The sequence below is a fragment of the Corythoichthys intestinalis genome, chromosome 2, assembly GCF_030265065.1.
Source record: "Corythoichthys intestinalis isolate RoL2023-P3 chromosome 2, ASM3026506v1, whole genome shotgun sequence".
In the NCBI taxonomy this organism is placed as follows: domain Eukaryota; kingdom Metazoa; phylum Chordata; class Actinopteri; order Syngnathiformes; family Syngnathidae; genus Corythoichthys; species Corythoichthys intestinalis.
In genome coordinates this window covers 7,930,218-7,955,615 of record NC_080396.1, presented here as the reverse complement: position 1 = coordinate 7,955,615, position 25,398 = coordinate 7,930,218, and the positions used below count along the sequence as shown (strand labels likewise).

General features: G+C 37.0%; 2 protein-coding genes across 5 annotated transcripts in view; one reads left to right on the top strand and one right to left on the bottom strand.

Annotated features, from left to right (window-relative positions):
- The window catches only part of LOC130905566 (R3H domain-containing protein 1-like), a 184,190-nt gene extending 169,275 nt beyond the window's left edge, over window positions 1-14,915 (bottom strand). The window contains exon 1 of the mRNA XM_057819125.1: window positions 14,749-14,915. The gene's annotated coding sequence lies outside the window, so the exon portion shown is untranslated. The remainder of the gene's footprint in view (window positions 1-14,748) is intronic.
- Window positions 14,621-25,398, top strand: part of zranb3 (zinc finger, RAN-binding domain containing 3) — a 311,366-nt gene continuing 300,588 nt past the window's right edge. Inside the window, exons 1-2 of one of the 4 annotated variants that reach the window (XM_057819181.1) lie at window positions 14,621-14,766; window positions 18,126-18,301. In XM_057819181.1, the coding sequence (XP_057675164.1) occupies window positions 14,764-14,766; window positions 18,126-18,301 (179 nt within the window). In that variant the 5' untranslated portion in view covers window positions 14,621-14,763. Of the gene's footprint in view, window positions 14,767-15,088; window positions 15,237-18,125; window positions 18,302-18,380; window positions 18,940-25,398 lie in introns of those variants that run through there. The other 3 variants (XM_057819189.1, XM_057819197.1, XM_057819173.1) reach the window with 3 other exon arrangements.

The window sequence follows — 25,398 nt, the reverse complement described above, 5'->3', positions numbered from 1 at the left end:
TGAAGTCGCTGAGCCCTGCGTGCGCAACAGCCGACGTCTAGACTGCCATTATGTGATTGTTTCTGAAGACTTTTAACAGCAAACACAGTGGGCGGGCGCTCAAGTTCCCACTGTCACTTAGCAACTAGCATCAGGCCGTGACAAGCAATCTTCCCTCAGAGCCGTTTTTCTCCGACAAATGTATTATTGTGCTTCCTTATCCTATGAAAAGGTCACTGATTAAACACTAACAATTTATGGATTGCCAGCTGAATTATTTAATAGCTTGCCGGACCAAATATAGGAACGGGAGATTTGCCCCCTCGGAGGTGATTAATTATTTAGTCACTAAGCCACATCTTTTCGACAGAAAGACACAATATCCACAACCTCAATATTGAATGACATCAGTTGTAATATACCGAGGTGATATTGAATTAAGCCATTACCACACAACAATTCACATTAAAGGTGAAATGCTTCGATGATTGAATGGACTTTTTTTCTTCTTCTCTAAAATCAATTATCATTTACCGTATTTTTCGGACTATAAGTCGCAGTTTTTTTTTCATAGTTTGGCTGGGGGTGCGACTTATACTCTGGAGCGACTTATGTGTGAAATTATTAACACATTATTATTAGTGCTGCAACGATTAATCGATTAACTATAGTATTCGATAGGAAAAAATATTTGAATTAAATTTTGCTGCTTCGAGTATTCGTTTAATTAAAGTGACATTTTAATGGTTTATTTTGAGAGTGTTTGCATTTAGTTTTATTGATTTGGGTGGATACACTGCCTTCTAGTCTGCCTCAATTCCCATGGCTGAATCCAGGTGCTCCCTGTAAAGACCAACATAAGCTAAATTTTGTTTGAGCTAATGTTTTTTTTTTTTTTTTTAATGCATTCGTAATTTAGTTTAAAGGTATATTTAGCTTTTTTTTGTGGGAATATGTGTCTGAACCATTTGTTAAGAGCATTGTAAAAAAAAAACAAAAAAAAACAAAAAAAAAACTTGCATTTGTTAGCATTTAAGCTAGCAAACTTTTTCTATGTAAGTAAGTCAATTGTTATTTTGTTGTACATAGATCCTCATTTTTTAAAAATGTTTTATACCGTTTGAGGCTCAGTTCAGGAATTTTACATTTTTATTTATTTTAAAATTTTTGTGGAAATATGTGTCTGAACCATTTGTTAAGAGCATTGTAAAAAAGTTAGCATTTTATCGCATTTAAACAAGCGGACTTTTGCGATGTAATTTAGCCAATTGTTCTTTTGTTGTACATAGAGCCTCATTAATTTTTCATGCCATTTGAGGCTCAGCTCAGGTAATTTAATTTTTCATTTTCCTTATCCGATTACTCGATTATTCGAAGTAATGGTTTATCGATTAATCGACTACTAAAATAATCGATAGCTGCAGCTCTAATTATGATATCATTTCACATGTTATTTTGGCACAAAACTGATGGTTTGGTACACTTGTTAGCTTGTTCTTTATGCTATAGTTTAGTGCTGCAATGAGTAACTCGAGTATTAGATTAGAAAAAAAGATTCTAATTAAATTTTGCTGCTTTGAGTATCTAATTAAAGTGGTCTTATAATGGTTTATTTTGAAAGTGCATTTTGTTTTATTGATTTGGGTGGATACACTGCCTGATTTCACATAGCTGAATCCAGCTTCTCCCTGTTAAGACCGACATAAGCGAAGTTGTTGTTTGAGCTAAAGTTTTTTTTTAATGCATTCGTAATTTAGTTTATACAGTAATTTTCAGACTATAAGCCGCTACTTTTTCCCTTCATTTTCAACCCTGCAGCTTAGTTGGAGGCAACACATGCCTCCTAGCATGCACTGCAGCACTATAGATGTAAATAACAATCAAAATTCATATACTGTGCTAATTATTTATTCAGTTAGTGCTCCAGTTGTTTCATTAATTGCTTGAAGTTGTTATGGTATTTGGTAACGCTTTATTTGACAGCGGCGTCATCAGACCGTCATAATTATGAAATGATCCTGTCATGGACATTAATAAATGTTTATGACAGACGTCATTAAGTATGCGGCAAATTTTGTCACCAAGCTCAGATCTTTTACATCCATTCAAAAGTGAGATAATTTGCCGAATCACACTAAATGGCATCTGTGATAAGCATTCATTAATGCTCATGACAGTTTCATGTCATAATTATGATTGTCTTATGGCAGTCTTATGGCGCCACTGTCAAATAAAGTGTTACCAAATACCATAACTAGCAATAAATGAAACAACTGGAACAGTAAATGAAGAAATAATTAGCACAGAACATGAATTTATTTCCAATTGGTTCAAAGCTTTGTGGTGGTTGTTTTGATCTTCTGACCGTCATATGATGCCACTGTCTAATGAAGTGTTACCGGTTAATATCTTTTGGTGTAAATATACAATAATACAGTGAGGACAGAAGTGGCTTATAGTCCAGTGAGGTTTATCTATGAACAAATGAAGTTTCCGGGTCACATTTGGTGGGTGGCGGCTTAAAGTCAGGTGTGCCTTATAGTGCCAAAATTACGGTAAGTATATTTAGTCGTTTTTTGTAGAAATGTGTGTTCAAACCATTTGTTACGAGCGTTGTAAACACACAAACAAAACAAAAAACATTAGCATTTTAGAGCATTTAAGCTATCGGACTTTTGCTATGTAAATTAGCCAGTTCTTTTGTTGTACATTGATCCTTATTTATTAGTTTTATACCGTTTGAGGCTCAGCTCAGGTGTTTTAATTTTTCATGTTCTTTATCCGATTACTCGATTATTCGAACCAACTAGTACTACTAACATCGATTAATCGACTACTAAAATAATCGATAGCTGCAGCTCTACTACAGTTATCTGAATAACTCTTAATAGCTATGTTACGTTAACATACCGTCCACGTTCGCATTTTGTTGTTCATGCATCATGTAACATTATCATACTGTACACTTATTCAGCATGTTGTTCTCTATTGTATTTTTATTTTAAATTGCCTTTCAAGATGACATCCGTTCTATGTGTTAAATTTTATCAAGTAAATTTCCCCCCCAAAAATGCGACTTATACTCTGGTGCGACTTATATGTTTTTTTCCCTCTTCATTGCGACATTTGAGCTTGTGCCAAACTCAAAACTCAAACTTGAAATTTTCGGTGCCAAGTCCTAATTTGTGATGTAGTTTGTGCCTTCTTTGCAAAATGTGTGAAGAAGGCACGCTGCACTGTCTTCGGTGACTGAGTCGGAGCATACTTTAACACGCAAAATTCCTTTTCTGTTGAAGTGAACGGCATTTTTTAACCTGAAAAGATAGAAATGCCAAACACACAAAAACTTGAAACGTTTCTACACAAGCTGTGAAAATTTGAGGTCATTCCAATGAAAATCGTCAAAATTATTAGCCTACGAAACGGGGTCAAACATTTTGAAACAACATTGTTGCAAATAAATAAACATTCTGCGAAAAATAAGAGAACAACTTCAACTGAAGTTATGGAAAAACTTATACTACAGTATATTTAATGCTGAAATCAAAGCAGTGCAAGTGCCAATAAGGCACTTATTATGTCCTCAGTGTGTGTGTGTGGGGGGGGGGGGGGGGGGGGGTACACAATTGGACAGATAGCGAACAAATCAGGCTCTAAAGAGGAGTCAGACGCTGGAGTAAAGTTGAACTGGCGTTACTGTGGTCATCTTTCTTTTACTGGTGCACGATAATTATTGGTCCGATAATAGGAATTATGACGTCCTCCCAATAAATCCAATAACATTATTAATAGGACCGATAATATGTACTGTGCTGGCTGGCCTGGAAATCAGTTGACCATTTGCGGGGCATTGCTGGTCAGAATAATTCGCTGCATCTATAATTTGTTCCACGAACTCATTCACTTTACACAGTGCTGTGTCAAGCAGTAGCATTGACAATCGTGAATGCTTTCTGTTACTTACGTTTCCGCCTCGGAATTATATGTCTGTAAGTATTTGTTTACTATAACATATGGATGTGCAATATATGTTTACTTTGGTGGTGAATGGTCATATGTACAGAACTTCATACGTTATTGTGTTATAGAGGCCAGCCAATGCTTAAGGCTAGTAGCTCAAGCTAGTGTGCTATGCTATGCATACATATAATAGTCGTCGTGTAATGTTGGTCCTGTCAGCATGCTTGGTAGGATTTTATACTATGTCGAGAAACCTCATACTTTATTGAATATGGGTTCACTCACTGCCGTTTATATTGATTATTATAAGGCAAGCCATTAATCCATTTTGTTCTACCATATTTTTGTTATGAGGAATGAGTGATAAACCTTACTATATATTTGCATTTTACAGAGTTAGTTATAAGTTTGTAAGTTATTGAGATCCCTTTTGGTTATTGATAGGCTTGCTGTCCTAACCTGTCTACCAGGTTAAGAAAGTTGTTTCATGGACCAAGACCACAACAGTCTCCTGTAGCACCAAATTTTTTTATCTGTTGACAAAGCACAATACCTGTTGGGTTTATGTTTTAGTAGTTCAGTGCTCATTTTTCAAGAAACACATCTACATTTATATTGACTAATTGATTGTGATTGACTCAAATTATATTTATTTGAAAAAAATAAATATTGGCACTTTATTTGAAGTCAAGACTGTTCTTGTCTTTGTTTTGTTCATTATAATAATGTTCATGTCATTATGAAAATTCCGGTGGGGTCAAAGGCAAATGTATGTTGAATCCACCATTATTATTATTATTATTATTTTTAAAACTCCAGGTTTCCAAAAACTCGGGTGAATATACATTTTAAAAATAATATATTTATTATTGGTTATCGATATCGGTATCGGCTTTGAGGAGTAGGAAGTTATCGATATCAGTTTCAAAAAATGGATATCGTGCACCCCTACTTTCTTTTGATACTTTTTGGTAAAACTAAAAACCACAAAAGATTGAGTCAACACTGTACGAAATAAAGTCGAATAGCAACTGGTAGTACATCTTGCAAGCAATGAAAAAATGTCACCACTATCACTAGGCCCGTCGCGATAACAAATTTTAGTGGACGATAAATTCTCTCATAAATTATTGCGATATGCGATATTTTTGCGCCCTCCCCAAAATTTTTTGTGACCAATTTACAATAACACAGTAAGAATACAGTATACAGTGGGGAGAACAAGTATTTGATCCACTGCCAATGGGAAAACCCATTGGCAGTGGATCAAATACTTGTTCTCCCCACTGTATATTAATAATACTAAGAAATATTAAGTACACCAATTTAAACGCAATAAATGTTTACTCGGTGGAAAAGCGCTATATAAGTATAACACCATTTACCATTAAATTCCAAAAATACTTTTTAAGAAATCCCAACTAAAAACAATAGACCATGCCTCATTTAAGTAAAAGACAACAATATCAATCCTGCACAGACACACAGAATAAATAAGATTGCCATTCAACAACAACAAAGAAAAATACATTGATTAAGTAGCAGTAACAAAAATTTGGCTTCAGTAAGGCTTGGTTCATACTGCAGGTCTTAATGCACAAATCCGATTTTTTTGTTATGTCTGGTTTTTTGGCATGCCCGTTCAGCCTGCCTTTGTCCACGGAGCCCGTTTAAGTATCACGCATACGCACTAATTCGCAATCCGTGATGCGCTCGGCAAAGTGACCGCATGCGCAGAAGCATCAAAACAAATGACACCTGCTAGCTGTACGTCATTCCAGGGTGATCATATTTTGATTTCCAAAAAGAGGACACAAATAACAGACATTAATAACCCCCGTTTAGTCCCATGGTGGGGTGTGCAAGAGATCGGCAGGGTGGAAGGCAACATAAATAGTCGGAAATATCAACAAATCTTAGCTGCCTCTTACATTCCTAACCATAAAAAGGGACAAATTCTGCAGCAGGATGGTGCTCCATCGCATACTTCAATCTCTACCTCAAAGTTCCTCAAAGCAAAGAATACCCAGATCCTCCAGGACTGGCCAGCCCAGTCACCAGACATGAACATCATTGAGCATGTCTGGGGTAGGAGGAAAGAGGAAGCATGGAAGACAAAACCCAAGAATGTTGATGAACTCTGGGAGGCATGCAAGAATGATTTGATTTTCCTGATGACTTCATCAATAAATTGTATGAATCCTTGCTGAAGCCCATGGAAGTCATACAAAACATTAAATTTAGATCTCACAGCACCACTACTTCATTCGCTTATGTTATGTAACATATTTTTGTACTTGAAGTACATTTTTTGTTCAATTTTGACACTACTTTCTACGGGTGTGACAAAACATCGAAATGGTGATATATGGTGATACTTTGTATCCCAAAAGGTTACTGATATGCTCCTGCCAAGAATCGAGATATCGTTTTAAAAAGGTGTCAATGTTTACTGAGGGAATTTTAATGTCTTCTTCAGGCAATCATCTTTGCAAATCTCACTGGAACGGCACCAAAAAAAAGTTACAGCATCATCACCTTGTCAAGAATCGGCATTGGACAAGGTGTCAAGAGTCAAGAATCTGCATTGGACAAGGTGATGATGCTGGAACTTTTGTTTGGTGCCGTTCCAGTGAGACTTTAAATGGCCGAAAATTACCTAATTACCTGGCATTGACTGCCACTGACAGCCATAAACGTTCAATCTGTTTGAAATGGGAGGGATGGCAGCGAATGAACTCATTCGCTGCCACCCTCCCAGTTCAAATGGATTGGACGTCTACCAGTGATAACCTAATTCTAATTCACACTAGAAGCTTGTTTTTCTGTTAGTTTTTTGTAGACTATCCTAGAATGATTTCCTGACCAATGCATCGATAATCGCTGTATCGCCATATCGTCAGATCATCGTTATCGTGAGCTTTGTATCGCAAATCGTATAGTATCGTAAGGTACCAAGAGGTTCCCACTCCTACTACTTTCTGTAGACGACAAAACTTTTGTCTTGCCAAAATTTGACCTTTGTGTCTTCATTAAATGATAAATCTTTTTTCAGTGAAACAAATAAATTGTTGTACATTCAACATCATTTCTGAGGGTTTTAGCTTTCATATGAGCCATTTCTGAAACCAATTGAATAATTACAAGTCAGGTTGTTAGCAATTGTTTCTACAAAATGTTAAATATAAAAAAAAAATATTACGTATAATATCTCAGGAGGGAAAACTCATTACCTTTTAAAAATACATTTCCTTCTATATAGTAAAAGCATTTAGTAGCCCATTCCAAAGCTATGTACTCACTTCATGAAAATGATGACAGTGTATCAGTATGCTCAGTCATCCATCCGCGCTGTAACTTTAATCTCTGTACATTTCGACCATGAGGCAATAATTGCCTGTGATGATGCTTAAAATCACTGTGAGGAACGGGCCGTTGATTGGAAATGCCCAATCATTTGATGCAATCTGATGGTAAACGACAAGCATATCAAGATGAAGGCTTAGCCACAACAATTATCAACATTAGCATTTTTCTTGCAGATGACATTTCAACGAAAAAAAAGTGAGTTTCTCTCATTTTAAGCTCTTTTTCTATTCCTTGATTCTTATGTGTTAGGTCAGTTCAAAGAGGCACGAGTGCAGCAGCTGATCAGTTCCGTTTCATTCGTCCTTTATCAATCTCATTTTCTCACACGAATTATGAGCTAATCAGCCACAAAAAACAGGGCTAGCAATTTGGAAGAAAGATGAAATGGGTTTTACCAAAGGAAGAGAAAATTTATCAGAGTCGGGGATAGAATCATTCATCAGTTCCAACTAGAGGTCGACCGATACAGCGCTGGCCAAAAGTATTGGCACCCCTGCACTTCTGTCAGATAATGCTCAATTTCTCCCAGAAGATGATTCCAATTACAAATGCTTTGGTATTAAAATCTTCATTGATAATGCTTACAATGAAAAAAAAACTAAAGAGAGTGGGGAAAATAATGAAATCATTATCATTTTACACAAAACTCCAAAAATGGGCCGCACTAAAGTATTGGGATTTGGCACCCTTTGAAAAATCATGTGAGGCTTCTCTAATTTGTGTAATTGACAGCACCTGTTACCTGTGGCATATAACAGGTGGTGGCAATAACTAAATCACACTTGCAGCCAGTTAAAATGGATTAAAGTTGACTCAACCTCGGTCCTGTGTCTTTGTGTATACCACATTAAGCATGGAGAAAAGGCAGAAGACCAAAGAACTGTCTGAGGACTTGAGAAGCAAAATTTTGAGGATGCATGGGCAATCTCAAGGCTACAAGTCCATCTCCAAAGACCTGAGTGTTCCTGTGTTGACCATGCGCAGTGTCGTCAATAAGTGTAAAGCCCACGGCACTGTAGCCAACCTCCACACAAATAAAAAAAATGAAATCATTTTACAGAAAACTCCAAAAATGGGCTGGACAAAAGTATTGGCACCCTCAGCTTAAAACTTGGTAGCACAACCTTTAGACAAAATAACTGCGGACAACTGCTTCCGGTTTCCATCAGTGAGTTTCTTACAATACTCTCCTGGAATTTTAGAACATTCTTCTTTGGCCAACTGCTCTAGGTCTCCAGATTCGAAGGGTGCCTTCTCCAAACTGCCATTTTCAGATTTCTTCACAGGTGTTTGATGGGATTCAGGCCTGGACTAATTGCTGGCCAATTTAGAAGTCTCCAGTGCTTTATCTCAAACCAGTCTCTCTTTGAAGTGTGCTTTGGGTCATTGTCCTGCTGGAAGACCCATGACCTCTGAGTGAGACCCAGCTTTCTCACACTGGGCACTACATTATGGTGCAAAATTTGTTGGTAGTCTTCAGACTTCACAATGCATTGCACACGGTCAAGCAGTCCATTGCCATAGGCAGCAAAGCAACCCCAAAACATCAGGGAACTTCCGCCTTGTTTGACTGTGGGGAACATGTTCTTTTCTTTGAAGCCCTCAGTTTTTTTCCTGTAAACTCTATGTTGATGCCTTTTCCCAAAAAGCTCTACTTTGTCTCATCTAAACAGAAGACATTCTTCCAAAATGTTTTTGGCTTTCTCAGGTAAGTTTTGGCAAACTCCAGCCTGGCTTTTTTTTATGTCTCTTGGTGAGAAGTGGGATCTTCCTGGGTATCCTACCTTAGAGTCCCTTTTCATTCAGATGCCGACGGATAGTACGGGTTGACACTGTTGTACCCTCGGACTGCAGGACAGCTTGAACTTGTTGGGATGTTAGTCGAGGTTCTTTATCCATCATCCGCACAATCTTTCGTTGAAATCTCTCGTCAATTTTTTTCCGTCCACATCTAGGGAGGTTAGCCAGAGTGCCACGGGCTTTCCACTTATTGATGACACTGCGCACTGTAGACACGGGAACATTCAGGTCTTTGGAGATGGACTTGTAGCCTTGAGATTGCCCATGCTTCCTCACAATTTTGCTTCTCAAGTCCTCAGACAGTTCTTTGGTCTTCTTTCTTTTATCCATGCTCAAAGTGGCACACACAAAGACACAGGACCGAGGTTGAGTCAACTTTAATCCATTTTAACTGGCTGCAAGTGTGATTTAGTTATTGCCACAACCTGCTACGTGCCACAGGTAAGTAACAGGTGCTGTTAATTACACAAATTAGAGAAGCATCACATGATTTTCCAACGCGTGCCAATACTTTTGATCGGCTCATTTTTGGAGTTTTGTGTAAAATGATAATGATTTCATTATTTTCCCCACTCTCTTTTGTGTTTTTTAATTGTGAGCAAAATAAATGAAGATATTACTACCAAAGCATTTGTAATTGCAATCATTTCTGGGAGAAATTGAGCATTTTCTGACAGAATTGCAGGAGTGCCAAAACTTTTGGCCAGCAGTAGAGTATATCAGTCGACCTCTAATATCTGCTTCCAAAATCGGCTTTGAATATCAGTAATCGGCTGAAAGTTAGTTTTTTTTTTTTTTTTAGATATCGGTTTCGGCATTTGAAAATTCCATATCGGTCGACCTGTAGTTCCAACCTCCAACAGAATAGTCACAGTTGATACGCACAGTGCGCTAGCTTAAACTTCAGCATTCCGTTTTTGTCAGGGATTTTAATATCCATGTAAACTGTCCCGAGATGTGGTGGTTGGTTGTGAAGGACTTTGTTAGCCTGATCAATGGACACAGTTTAACTGGTCTCACACATGAACTTGGGCATATTGCCCCTTTTTCTGGTGTACCTGTAACTAAATGGAAAATGTTGAAAATGGGACCATATTGAGGATCTCTTTAGAGTGGGTTACTCAGTTAAAATCGCTGCTTCTACTCTGAAGTCGTAGGATATGTAACCATCACACTACAGGTAATTTCTGTGCTGCCTTTGACAAGCTCCATTGCCCACTCTGCCTTAAATTCTGTTAACATAGAGGAGATTAGCTCCTGCTTTCACTTTGCCGATCTATTCTGAACTCAAAACCTGAGCCTGGTTTCATGTGAGTACAAATGTCTAAAGTACCACAAAGCATAGGTAAAAGAAAGACATGCTGCAGGTACAAGCAACTATCAGAGGAATGAATTCTAGAGGCCAAAAAACAACATGTTTCAAATAGGGCTGTCAAAATTATTGCGTTAACGGGCGGTAATTATTTTTTTAAACTAATCACGTTAAAATATTTGACACAACTAACATACATGCCCCGCTCAGATTAAAATGACAGCAGTGTAATGTCCGCTTGTTACTTGTTTTTTGTTGTTTGGTGCCCTCTGCTGGCGCTTGGGTCCAAATGATTTTATGGGTTTGGGGAGTGAGCATGGTGTAATGACATCAACAATGGCGAGCTACTAGTTTATTCTTTGATTAAAAATTTTACAAATTTTAATAAAACGAAAACATTAAGAGGGGTTTTAATTAGGTCTGTCAAAATTATCGCGTTAACGGCCGTTAATTAATTTTTAAAATTAATTACGTTAAAATATATGACGCAATTAACGCAGATGCCCCGCACAGACAGATTTAAATGACACTACAGTGAAACGCTCACTTGTTGTGTTTTATGGAGTTTTGCCGCCCTCTGCTGGCGCTTGGGTTCGACTGATTTTATAGGCTTCAGAACCCATGAGCATTGTTTAAGTAATTATTGACATCAACAATGGCAGGCTACTAGTTTATTTTTTGAAAGAAAATGTTACAAATTTTATTAAAACGAAACATTAAGAGGGGTTTTAGTATAAAATTTCTATAACTTGTACGAACATTTATCTTTTAAGAACTACAAGTCTTTCTATCCATGGATCGCTTTAACAGAATGTTAATAATGTTAATGCCGTCTTGTTGATTTATTGTTATAATAAACAAATACAGTCCTTATGTACCGCATGTTGAATATATATATCCATCTTTACATTCCAACAATAATTTACAGAAAAATATGGCATATTTTATAGATGGTTTGAATTGCGATTAATTAATTTTTAAGCTGTAATTAACTCGATTAAAAATTTTAATCGTTTGACAGCCCTAGTTTTAATATGAAATTTCTATAACTTGTACTAACATTTATCTTTTAAGAACTACAAGTCTTTCTATCCATGGATCGCTTTAAGAGAATGTTAGTAATGTTAATGCCATCTTGTTGATTTATTGTTATAATAAACAAATACATTACTTATGTACCGTATGTTGAATGTATATATCCGTCTTGTGTCTTATCTTTTCATTCCAATAATAATTTATAGAAAAATATGGCATATTTTATAGATGGTTTGAATTGCGATTAATTACGATTAATTAATTTTTAAGCTGTAATTAACTTGATTAAAAATTTTGTTTGACAGCCCTAGTTTCAAACCTTATACAGGCGAATAGTCATAAGGCATGAATAATGATAGTAATGGTCACTTTTAATGCCACAATACACGGATTTGGAAAATCCCTACCACACTATTGAAATATATTAAAAGAGGCACATATTGTTTAAGTTTTGCCACCTTTAACATTTGAAGAATGTTTAATGAATCTGATGTATTATTTGGCTTCATCTGTGTACTTCCCGATTTACTGATTCACCAAGCAGTACCGTTTTGCAAACCTCAACTTAGAGCCGGGCGGTATACCGAAAGTTTACAGTTACCGAAATTCGTAATTTTGACCATGTAGTAAATTCGGGAATTTAATAAAACAAGAAAATATAGTCTTTTCATCCCGCTTTGACCGTGTTGTTCGGCTATGTTCATTCCCCTTTAAGAAAGCAGCCAGTGTGCTTTCGTATGAAGTCACGTGGTTATCAGGAACTCAAACAAACAGAAGCCCGGTAGGCTAACGCTAGCGGCTATCGCTACAAGCAAACGTGATGGAATCGGGCTTAAAGGAGCTTCACCAAACTTTCAAGCAACATTAAATAGACTCTTGGCGGCCTCCAAACGGGCTTTTACCGGCTTTCCTCCCTGGTTCTCACAATTTCAGGAGAGGGTGCTTTCTACTGGTAGCCATGCCAAAAGCTAACGCTAGCGGCTAACGCTATAAAATGAACGTGATGGAGTAGAATAGCGGATCTAACCTTGTCAAAATGGCTGAACCTAATGAGTGGATTGGGCACGGACTGCATCTAGCAATTAGTATGTCGCGTTATTTTGTATCTGTGTGTGTCTGTGATTTCTTTGATAAGTTTTATGAGGGTAAAGCATTCAGCATAAATTATACAACAGTGAAGCCTATATGACCGTTTAATGACCACAGCTATTTTTCTGTACGTGCGTGCTTCATTCTGTGTCATTAACTCATTTGCCCCCAAAAAACGTATAAATACGTTTTATTTTTAAATACTTCATTGTCCCAAAAACGTATTTATACTTCTTTTGCGTTTTAAAAAAAATTTTTTTTTTTTTTTTTACAAGAAGCATCTCTAGCTACCGCTCTTATCTAAGAAACAAAAAACAAAGCTCCAAACCCATTTTAAAGCAATAAAACTGGCCACTGGAGGGCAGTAGCGCATTTTGTAAGACACGCAACTTGATTCAACAGCACTGAAAGGCCGGGCAGCACGGTTGGAGCGCTGATGGCATGATGCCAGGCGGCGGATGACCGAACAAAACAACCGAGAGGACGCCTAAGCGCTGGACGACCGAGCAAAACAACTGGGACCACCTTGCAGCAGGCTCGCCAATCTGACCCCGCAGAGACTCAAAAATAATCCATCTTTGTGAGACGGACAATGATGAGGGAAAAGTTTACACGGCTGACGCGGCGACAACGGCGTCATCTCGGGGACACCAGCGTCATCTCTCAGTAGTAATGTGTAAATAAATTGTTACTTTGCTATCAAAAGCTCTATTTGTCTTGTTCTTTATGATATTTTGTAAAAGGAAAACATTATTCAGATGTTTGGGATGTAACTAATGCAAAAAATATCTGTGTTAAAGTCAAAGTTATGTTTGAAATGTATGCGTTTACAAAAAGCTCATTTTCTCAGTTTTTTTTTTTCATCAGAAATTGGAAAATTGCTCAAACTAAGCTATTTTCCAATGCTGATTTCTAAAGAATGGAAAAAGATATGAACTTTTTTTTTCTACTGAAAGAAGAGAGTAATCTTTCTTTTGGTGGGTTCCATGTTTATATAGCAATCAAACAGAATTTTCTGTGAGCCTTGCAAAATCAGTCAAAATCCAGAAAAACGGTCGGGAGCGAAGGGCCTTGCTCTGGTGAAATGAGTGGTGAATGAGTAAATACTAGGCGGCCGTGGCATAGTTGGTAGCTCGAGTTGTCCCGGGACTGAAGGGTCAGCGGTTTGATTCCCAGCTAGGACTGCCCACTGTCGAAGTGCCCTTGAGTAAGGCACTGAACCCTACTTTGCCCCCAATGGGTTGGCAGTGCCTTGCATGGCAGCAGCACCATTGAAGTGTGCATGAAAGGGTAAATGTGTGCTAATGCTTACAATGCTTTGGGCATTGTAACAATGTAGATAATGTAAATAAAGCGCTATATAAGAACTCTCCATTTTACTGCCATGATAAAATCTTAACTGTTTCATTGGCAAATGAGCAATATAGCTTTAATGTGTGTCTGTCTCTGTGTTGGGGGTGCATGTATTAAAAAATGCTCTGGGGAAAAAAAACTGAAACCTTGAAGTAAACACTTGTGTTGAGTAATTATGTCACAGTATCCATGAACAATAAGTTGTCTGTTTGAAGGTGTTCGGTCAATCTAAGTTTTACAATGTCAAGTTTGCACAGTCGTCGTATTGATTTTTATGTTGTTGCACGGTAGTACTTTAGGTGTTAAATTCGACTGATGTAGGCCGTTTTGCTGATGTAGCAGATTTGGGCAGAACACCTGCACATTCACCAAGTGAAAAGGGAGAAATGTAAGTCTGAACATAATGAAAATAATTCACTTAATAATGGTAGGGTCAATTGTATCCTTACAGCATACAGTCTGTGAAGACAATCTAGATTACCTATTTAACCAAACTCGTTACATAAAATGGTAAGTGGTAAATGGAGTGTACTTATATAGCGCTTTAGTTATGCAAATAAGGTTGCTCAAAAGTTGGTGGGGACGATTTGAGCACCCTGAAAAGTTGGTAGTCTTATGTCCCTACCGTCCCTATGCAAACCTACGCCCTTGCTGAGCATGCATGTTTGTTTCGGTTCATGTTCAAAATAGCAATTGACAGCCAAAGCAATGTTAAATGACATACCAGCGTTGCGTGCAGTGTCGCGAGACTGCTGTTTACAGACAGCTACAAAAGTGCGACACGCCTCGCACTCTGAAGGCTAACAAGCTAGCGAACAACTTCTGGGAAAAAGATTCGAGTGTTGTCTTACCACTTCGCTTCACAAATGGTGCGCAACCTTTGCAGTTTCCTGGCCTTTGGGCATAAATGTTAGCACAATGGTAAAATAACAGCACTAAGAGTAGTGGGTGACGATGTGAAGTAGCGGATACTAGCAAGGTGCTCGGAAGCGTCGGCTTCGCTCACTTGACACGAGGGCGTTGAAAATATAGCACGACTTGGCGTCGCTCGGTGTTAGTGTTTGTTAACATTCATTCAGATTCGCTGAGAAATGTTCAATTTCTGTGCGGGTAAAAGATTACCACTGTTTTGTAAAGTCTTCTTTAGTTATTTAGTCCGTCTGGTAATCGTGATTCACATGTAACAAAAGTTGAGGGAGTTGTTGCCGTGTTGCTGAGGGTGATTAGGGACATAAACCGAGTGCACCTCTAGATTTTGCCGGGACATACGCTTCGCTGTTGTAGTTCCATCTGCTTTTCCCAAAACATTTGTCGATTTGGGGTTCTGCTTTCAAGTCTGGTAGGACAAAACGCACACGCGAACATAATGACGATGGCAAATCTTACATATTTACTGACAAAATTATGACGTACATGATAGGCGCCATGATTAACAGCTGTGGTGGATAAAATCTGTTAGGGTTTCGTTTTTGGCTATTTACTGCTCATGTGTATGACGTTTTCATCTCTTGGCACTAATTAGTAATCATGACTTTTGTTATTGATTTGGATATTTAAAGTGCAGTGCTTGCCAAGAGCTATAACTTTACGAGGTCCAGTTTTGCTCATTTTATGCATAAATCGTAAGTTCTACCTTAACTCGTACTGCTGTGTTGATAATGTTATTTTATTACTAAACTAAATCCCTACTGAGAATTGCAGCATATCGTCACACTCTTAAAATGATTGCCCAAGTCTTCTAAAATAGCACATTGGATGCCACAGACGGCGCTAGACGTCAAATCAATGGGACTTAAACGTGATGAATCAATGTCAGCCAAATGGCAGTGTTAGAGATGCACGATAATTATCGGACCGATAATTGTCGGTCCGATAATATGAATTATGACGTCATCCCAATAAAGCCAATAACATTATATATTATCGGGCCTGTTAATATTAGTTTTGGCATGGTGTTTGTGGATTGGGATGTGTACGTTTGTTTTCACTTCTGTTTTGCCAGTATGGAAAGTTTTATTATTGTTCTACAGGCCTTATTTTTCCATCACTGAGTGATGAACCTTACTATGGCAATAAGCAAATGTTTGCATTTTACAGTGTTATGGTTACAGTTTATTAAGAGGCCTTTTGGTTATTGATAGGCTTGCTGTCCTATGATTGCCAGGTTAAGAAAGTTGTTTCATGGACCAAGACGACAAAAGTCTCCTCTCCTGTTGCACCAAAGGTTTTATCTGCTGACAAAGCACAATACCTGTTGGGTTTATTATTTAGTTCTGTGCTTATTGTTCAGGGAAACACATCGTCAATAATATTGACTGATTGATTGTGATTGACTCAAATTATATTTATTTGAAAAAAAATTGATATGGGCACTTTATTTGAAATCAAAACTGTTCTTGTCTTTGTTTTATTCATTATAATAATGTTCATGTCATGGAATTCTGGTTAGGTCAAAGGCAAATCTATGCTGAATCCACCACTAGTATTTTGTACCTAGTATTTGTTATCGTATCGGTATCGGCCTTAAGGAACAGGAAGTTATCGATATCGGTATCGGTTTCAAAAAATGGGTATCGTGTACCCCTAGATAAAATTGTTAGTAAAGACTGCTGTCAATCCATAAAAAAATTTTCAATCGCAGTTAATCACATTGCATAATTTACTTCTTTTTTGTACAGTAAAATCATTTTTTTCCCCTGCCCCATTATTTTATCTATTTTTTTTTTCTAGATTGAAGTGATTTTTCTTTTTGAAAATCTATATTATTTTGAAGCAACACATTTTTTGATTGAATAATAAAGAGAAAAATGTCCTAGCCAAAATGGCCCAAACACAAATCAACATTACTTCAATCAAAAAGTTTCTTCAATAAAAAAGAACTTGACTTCAATCCAAATTAATCAAAGAAAAATAGCTTTCACATGCATTTTTTTTTTTTTTTTTTTTAAGATTTTTGAGTTTCAAATTTATTTTAGCATTCAAACACCTTTTTTTTAATTGAAGCGACTTTTTTTGGTTGAAAATAAATATTTTGATTGAAGCAACTTTTTTTTTTTTAATGGATTTTTTAAAATTGAACAACAAAGACACAAATCTACCTCCATATTGCTCCGATACAATTTTTGACTGGGGTAACTACATTGACACGACACCGGCAGGCGTACCAAATTCAATGGATGACGATCTTGGTGAAAAGTATCGCCTAAGCAGCCTGATTTAGAAGGATGAATGATGGGAAACAAAAAACGCTCATTGTCAGCTTATTGTTGTTATAAATATTCTTGTAAGTTAATTCTATTGCTGACACTGCTTTTTGGGGTCATCAACATGTTGTGCCCCTCCCTGCCCCAAACTCCGCCTATGGTAAAATCATATATCTTTCAGTAGTTTTGATATAATTTTGCACAGAAATGTGTTTTGATGCTACTTTGAAAGCAAGAATATTGAGCCGTTTTTGCATAGCTCCAGAACAGAATCCAAGATGGCTGACATCGGTCCGAAATCCCTACCAATGTGCTTACCTTACATAATTCAAATGTAAGCATCATTCGAAACAAGAGTTGGGCAATTTGTAAAGATTATTAAATATCTTTTTTTTTTCTTTTTTTTTTTTCTTCAGTAACGGAAAATAGAAGGGTGGTTAGCACTTTCGCTCACAGTTCTGAGATCAAGGGATGAAGTGGAGTTTCCATTTAATTTTTTTGATAAAATCTATAACACTTGTATATCATTATATATCTTTATTTCGTACACTTTACATTTCTACATGCATGTATACTTTACATTACTTATACTATATGGTTTAATATTTTTTATGAAATAAAATTACAAAACAATGTGAAAAAGGAGATAAAATGATTGAACTCTCCTAAACGCTTGCCTTTCAAAGCATTTATAGCGTTCATCTGTGCATTTTACGGGGTTTTGTGCCAGTAAATCTGCCTCAGAGTGCCACATTTTGGGCTAATAAGTCAAAGTTACGTTTCGCCTTACACGGGGATTTCATCTTGATCCTCTGTACTTTTGCTTTTGAAAAAAAATGACTTGCGCACTAGCTTGATTTGTTATGATACTGGTCATGTTGGTACAGAAGCCAGCATATGTTGGATTTCTTAACATGTGTGTCCGATAAAAATGGCTTCTCTTTGTGTACAGCATTTTCTCTTATTTTTTCTCAGTGGTTGCACAGGTTTACAGGTCATTTTTTCTGTTTACACCTTAAATTCAGATCCAAGATACTGGTGAGGACATAATCATGCCAGTGGATGGTAGTGGCCTGCCGCAGCCCTCTAACTGTGACACAAGATGGTCACAACAGATGTCAGGCCTCCCTCACAAGCTCCTGCAGCGCTTGATGCCTTTCCAACGGGAAGGAGTACTTTTTGCCTTATCTAAGAATGGGAGGTAATGTACACCTCAGTGCCGTATGTATTATGTTATTTGTCCAAAATATAAGTCAAAGCACCCTTTGATCTATTCTCATCATTTGACCTGTTCAGTGTTGTCAGTAACGCGTTACTAAGTAACGCATTACTGTAATCTGATTACTTTCTTCAGTAACGTGTAATCTAACGCATTCATTTTTCAAAGCCAGTAATCCGATTAAAGTTAGTTTCCCTAGTTCATGTGCGTTACTATTTTGTTTTTGCCTCACAATGTATGTAGAATGAAGAATACTGTAGTCATGTACGAAGAGCATTTCTCATCCGGGGAAAAGAAAAACGGGTCACGTGTGTTACGATGCTGTTTGAGGCTGTCTGCCACGGCGGTCAACAACATAGCATTCTGACGAGGCAGCGAGGCTAACATTGAAAGGCAGGATATATACCGCAAATGGATGCCTTTGCTCACTGGAAATACAGCCATTACTTCACATTTCTGTCCAGTAAAGATGACAAAAATATCTCCGTGCGTTGCAAACTTTGCGCTGGCTGTAAAAGACTGTCGGCCGCTAAAAACTCTACATTCAATTCAACAAGGAAGCACTTGGAATTACAGGACAACGCGGAATCACAGGACAACGCGACAAAACTCGAAACAAAGTTTGTAACCAGCCTTTATGCACATTTTATTGTCAGTGTTTGTAACCATAGGCAGAGCTTTACTTTTGTGGAGCTGGGGGCAAAGCATGTTGATGACTGAAACAAAAGTCAAAAGTTTGGACACACCTAAATATTTTTACGTTTTATATATTTTCACTACCATTGTAAATCCTTTCTGAATACATCAAAACTATGAACGAACATCTGGAATGGCAAAGAAAAGTGAAATAACTGAAAACGGGTTTTACATTCTTTACATTACATTCTTCAAAGTATCCACCTTTGAGGTGTCGCCAAATTTTTGGCCAATACTGTATATATACATATATATATAAAACTGTTCAAGCTCAGTTGTTGTTGGTTGCGTTTGAAAGCTTAGGTTTACAGATATTCTAAATACCCATCTTGCCTCCAACAGGTGTAGTTTTGGCTTAGCAAAGCAAAAGCTAGTGTCTTAGGTGCTAGTCACATGATCTGCTCGAAAAAGTGATTTTGACCCATTATGAAATATGTTGTAGGATTCTTGTTCATTTCATTAATTTTTGTTGTTTGTTTTATTGCTTTACAACTTTTATAGACAATATTTTAACAGCTAGGTCTTTATTTTAAAGGGGAAGTTCAGAATTTTTAACATTAGGCTTTATCTTGGAGTTAGCGGGGTTTTATTTAGTCGTTGGAATTGAGTTGAACATATTACTTGCAGTTTGTCAGTTATTTGTTAGCTTCAGGGCTCCGGGGTGGCTAGGCTAGCGCGAGTCAATGGTGGTTGAAATCAACTCCATAGACTAATTAAACCCCCGCTAACTCAAAGATTAAGCCTTATGTGAAAAATTCAATTACATGTGATGACATTTTTTTGTTGTCATTAATTTTTGTTGTTTGTTTTATTGCTTTACAACTTTTATAGACAATATTTTAACAGCTAGGTCTTTATTTTAAAGGGGAAGTTCAGAATTTTTAACATTAGGCTTTATCTTGGAGTTAGCGGGGTTTTATTTAGTCTTTGGAGTTGAGTTGAACATATTACTTGCAGTTTGTCAGTTATTTGTCAGCTTCAGGGCTCCGGGGTGGCTAGGCTAGCGTGAGTCAATGGTGGTTGAAATCAACTCCATAGACTAATTAAACCCCCGCTAACTCAAAGATTAAGCCTTATGTGAAAAATTCAATTACATGTGATGACATTTTTTTGTTGTCATTTTTATGTTGAGGCAGTAAAAGGAGAAAAATTGGTAAAAAAGTAACTGACAAGTTACTTTTAAAGTAACTTAGTTACTTTGATAATAAAGTAATCGGTGAAGTAACTAGATTACTTTTTGCGGTGTAATCAGTAATCAGTAATTAAATTACTTTTTTAAGTAATCTGTGACAACACTGGACCTGTTGCATTTGGACGAGAATGCACATGATACATGCATAATGTAGAGTTACAGAGATGTAAACATCTGCAGCTATGACAAGCTGTGAATTTTAGCCAAGCATAAAAATCGTGACTGCAAACGAGCACATGTCAAGATTTTGCAAAAAAAAAAAAAAGGAAAGAAAAGATCTGATCAGAATTATCTTTACTGGCCCAGTTGTAAAAGGGCATTCAGGACGTAACAGAGATCCTTTTTAGCCATGTAAGGTTTGCTTCACAGTGCCATTATGGAGGATTAAGTAAAGCTAAATTTGTCTAAAAGTGTATTCAATAATATTGCATTTATTATTCTTAAGGTCTGTGTGTTTTCATGCAGTATGCTAGGCAGCAGATTCCTATCGATTAGAATAATGATTAGATTTTAGAAGGATATTATTCTGCTTACTTACTACCACGGGACTACCCTTGAGCAAGGCATCGACCCCAAGGCCCTGCACACACACACCCTCCAAAATTTTGCATCACCCTCCATTGCATTTCTCCTTTAAAAGAAAAAGACTAAAAAATCCAAGGCAATTCAGTTGCTTAGCCATGTAAAATTGTGGATATCTGTCGACACCCCGTTAAAAAAAATAGAGAGACTCTAATTAGGAAACCCCCAAAAACTCAAAAACTGTGGATTTTTTATTCATTTATTTATTTATGTATGTATTTATTTTATTTACTACGGATGGGACGATACACTTAAACTCACGAAACGATGTATCTCGAAATGCCAGGCTCACGGTACGATACCCCAATTTTTTTTTTTTTTTAAACTTGGGAATTAAAACTTATTTTTGTTTCAGTTGCACAAAAGGGCGTAGGTTTAGTCTCAACATTAGTAGGGACGATATAACTGCATACACGAGCATATACACTAGGGGTGTGCCATCTTAGGCACCCCACGATTCGATTCGATTAAGATGCAGGGGGCTACGATTTGATTCTTGATCGATGATCACGGTATTGACAATGATCACGATTATCACGATTATCGATGCATCGTACATTACTAATAAATACAGTAGACTAACAAATTTTTGTCCATTATTTATTTAAAATATCCTAATGATTCAACAGGAATGATGGAAACCTGCCCATACAACAAAAAGCTGCCCTTAAGCTGCTTTTTTTATTTATTTTTACAAGAAAGTGCAAAAACATAACCATTTTAAAGAGATTACTTATTTCTCTCAACAATACAATAACATTTACGCAGGTGGAATGAGTTCCACATTTTCTGGAAACAAAGCGTCTTTAGAAATAAGACTTCTTTTAACCAATGTATTTTGTTTTCACAGATTTATGTACTATTTCACATGTTTGTAGTGTTACCGCTGTGCTTAATCATGGTTTTATACGTTCTGCATATGAAATAAATTCACGTTAGCAAATTAGCTAATTAGCTTAGCGCTCGGCGCTAACTATTAACACCTCAAAAACAACAACAATAAAGGCTAAACAGTACAATAGGGTTCGTGTACTCACCTCTCATAGACGCACACGGGTCTTAGCAACACACTCAGGACATTTTCCAGTCACCAGACATAAACATCATTGAGCATGTCTGGGGTAGGATGAAAGAGGAAGCATGGAAGACGAAACCCAATAATGTTGATGAACTCTGGGAGGCATGCAAGACTGCTTTCTTCGATGTTCCTGATGACTTCATCAATAAATTGTATGAATCCTTGCCAAAGCCAATGGAAGTCATACAAAATATGAAATTTGGATCTCACAGTACTACTACTTAATTTGCTTATGTTATGTAACATAGTTTTGTATTTGATAGAGATGTTCCGATCGGTTCGGCATCCCGATCGATCGGCTCCGATCACGTCATTTTCAAAGTGTCCGAATCGGCAAAAAAATATCGACCATGCCTTGTTTTAATATATATATTCATTAAATCGTTTTCTAATTGTATTTAAAGTTACAGACATAATATGTTACACTCATCCAGAGTCTTTAGTTTAGGCTTAAGCTAGGGTTATCAAATTTATCCCGATAACGGCGGTAATTAATTTTTAAAAAAATGTATCACTTCAAAATATTTAACGCAATTATTGCATGCGCTGCACGATCCACTCGCGCATTGTCTCGCTCAGTCTGTAATGGCGCCGTTTTACCTCTATAGAGAGCTAAAAGGCAGCGTAAAATGAGTACAGTGAATTTTGGCAGCCTTTGGAGCCTTTTTTTAATTGGCTAAAGCCTTACAATCCCTCTCCCAACTATTAGAAATATCATAGGAAGCAATGTGGGGAAGCAAGGGAGCAATTGATCTTTATCTTAACACCATGTTATTCCCCAACGCAGAGAAGATATATCAATTGGTAGCACTACGCACAGTCATGGTTCCACTTCCCATCATGCATTTCGGCATGGCTACAGTATCATTTACTGAAAGCTCAACAAATACACTAGATGGCAATATTTAGTCACAATATACAAAGTCACAAGTCTTTCTATCTGTGGATCCCTCTCAAAGAAAGAATGTTAATAATGTAAATGGCATCTTGAGGATTTATTGTCATAATAAACAAAAACAGTACTTATGTACTGCATGTTGAATGTATATATTCGTCCCAGTTTTATTCATTTTTTTCTTAATGCATTGCCAAAATGTACATGATCGGGAAAAATTATCGGGAATGTTTGGAATTGAATCGGGAGCAAAAAAAAGCAATCGGATCGGGAATATCGGAATCGGCAGATACTCAAATTAAAACGATCGGGATCGGATCGGGAGCAAAAAAACATGATCGGAACAACCGTAGTATTTGAAGTACATTTTTTGTTCAATTTTCTCTCTACTTTCTGTAGGCGACAAAACTTGTGTCTTGCCAAAATTTGACCCTTATGTCTTCATTAAATAATAAATCTTTTTTCAGTGAAACAAATATATTTTTGAACATTCAACATAATTTGGGAGAGTCTTAGCTTTCATATGAGCCATTTCTGAAACCAATTGAATGATTAAAATTCAGGTTATTAGTAGGGCTGTCAAAATTATCGTGTTAACGCGCGGTAATTAATTTTTTTAATTAATCACGTTAAACTATTTGACGCAATTAACGCACATGTCCCACTCAGAAAGTATTCTGCCTTTTGGTAAGTTTTACAGCAAGGCTTTTTATGCTGTCCAACAGCGAACTCTTGTGGTCGCTTTGCGACATGGTTTATATTTTTCTTGCCAGTTCATTATGGCTGCACGACGTCTCGGGCTGATAATGTTGTGCTTATATGATCCTTGGACAAGATTTGTCCGTAAGTATGGTTGTTGTAAAGAATGTACATATTATGTTAGTAAGTGAAATGTTATATGTTTTGTATGAGACGCTTTTTGTTTATGTTAAGTGAACCTGTATAGCGTGCTAAGCTAACGTTGTTGCAAATGCAATGCTTGTGTACTTTTTTTTTTTTTGTAGTTTTACGACGGTCTAAAGAGGACAATGGTTTGAGGCCATTTTATTAATAAATCAGATGAAAAAGGAAGAAGTCTAGTTATTAAGGCGTCGTTCACTAGCTGTCTAGCTTTGGAAAAAGTAGACGCCTCGGAGTGAGGACAGAATAGACAGATTTAAATGACAGTAGAGTGAAATGCCCACTACAGTCCTTATGTACCGTATGTTGAATGTATGTATCCATCTTGTGTCTTATCTTTCCATTCCAACAACTTATTTTACAGAATATATATATAATTTACAGAAAAATATGGCATATTTTATAGATGGTTTGAATTGCGATTAATTACGATTAATTAATTTTTAAGCTGTAATTAACTCGATTAAAAATTTTAATCGTTTCACAGCCCTATTAGCAATTGTTTCTACAAAATGGATAAGCGACAAGACTTTTGTCAGGGACTGTAGTGCGGAAAATGCGGTAAATAAATTGTAGTAAATTAGTAATTCAGCCACTTATTGGTCTTACTCTTGCATTATATCGTAGTTCTCGCACAAGTTCCAGGAATGGTATTCATTGTTCAGATTTCCTGCAGCATCTCAGAGATATTCTTATCCACCAATTGGAACAAAGGTGCTTGCTCGTCTGATTTTTCCAACTTTATAAGAAATTTGGGATGTCACTCTACCTGCAATGGAAGTAAATTAGGGAAACTCTGGGTGTTAAAGAAAAGAAATATCAGCTTTTCCTTACCTCCTGGAAGACACCGCACATTTGATGTCAGATGTCTTACAGTGTGGGAGGATTCGTGGGCAGGTTTTTATTTTAAATCTCACAATCGCGTCTTTTCACATTCCAAGCGTCAGGAGTACCGAACCGAAACATTGAAGGTTGCTGCAATTCATATGCTGATGCAACCTGCTGCATGGGCAGTGTAGGAGGATGAGGGGATTTTTATGGATTTAGATGACGGATATTGTGCGTAAGTTATAGCAGAGTACAACAATAAAATCCCATCCAATTGGTTGTTTGCAAAGTCTGCTTATCATAGTGATATAGTGATACTAATATAAAAAGTGTGCTTATTATCACTTTTGCAAAACCAGAGTGCACTTGGTCAGCGCTTGAGTGCAGATGCCTATCTGCTGAAGGGAAAACATGTCAGTTTGAAGTTAAAGTGTATCCATGAATAACTCTTTGTCACTTCCATTAAGATAGTGACAGTGATGTTGCACGTGCTTGCCCTTCCTGTCCAAAATATTACTTGAAGTGACTGCCTGCCTGCGCTTTTATCGAATGAAGTCTGCTGCGCTGGAGCAAGAAGGGATCGATAAATGTTTGTCATTCACGATTTTTTGCTGTTTGTATTACTTATTTTTCTGTGTGCGTGTTTTCCCCTGCATTTGTACTTGTACTCAAACACAATTTTAAAGTGGCCATAAAGTCCTTTCGACTCCCCAGATGCATATTAGGAATCGTAGTGTGGAAAAAAATTATTCAGAGACTGCCACAAGGAATATATTAGGCGTGACACCATCAAAAACTTGATTTTAAAGCCTCAGAAATCTTGTTTTTAATTTCCACAGATAGATACTAAGGGTTTAAATTAGTGCTGTCAAATTTATTGAGTTAACGAGCAGTAATTATTATTATTT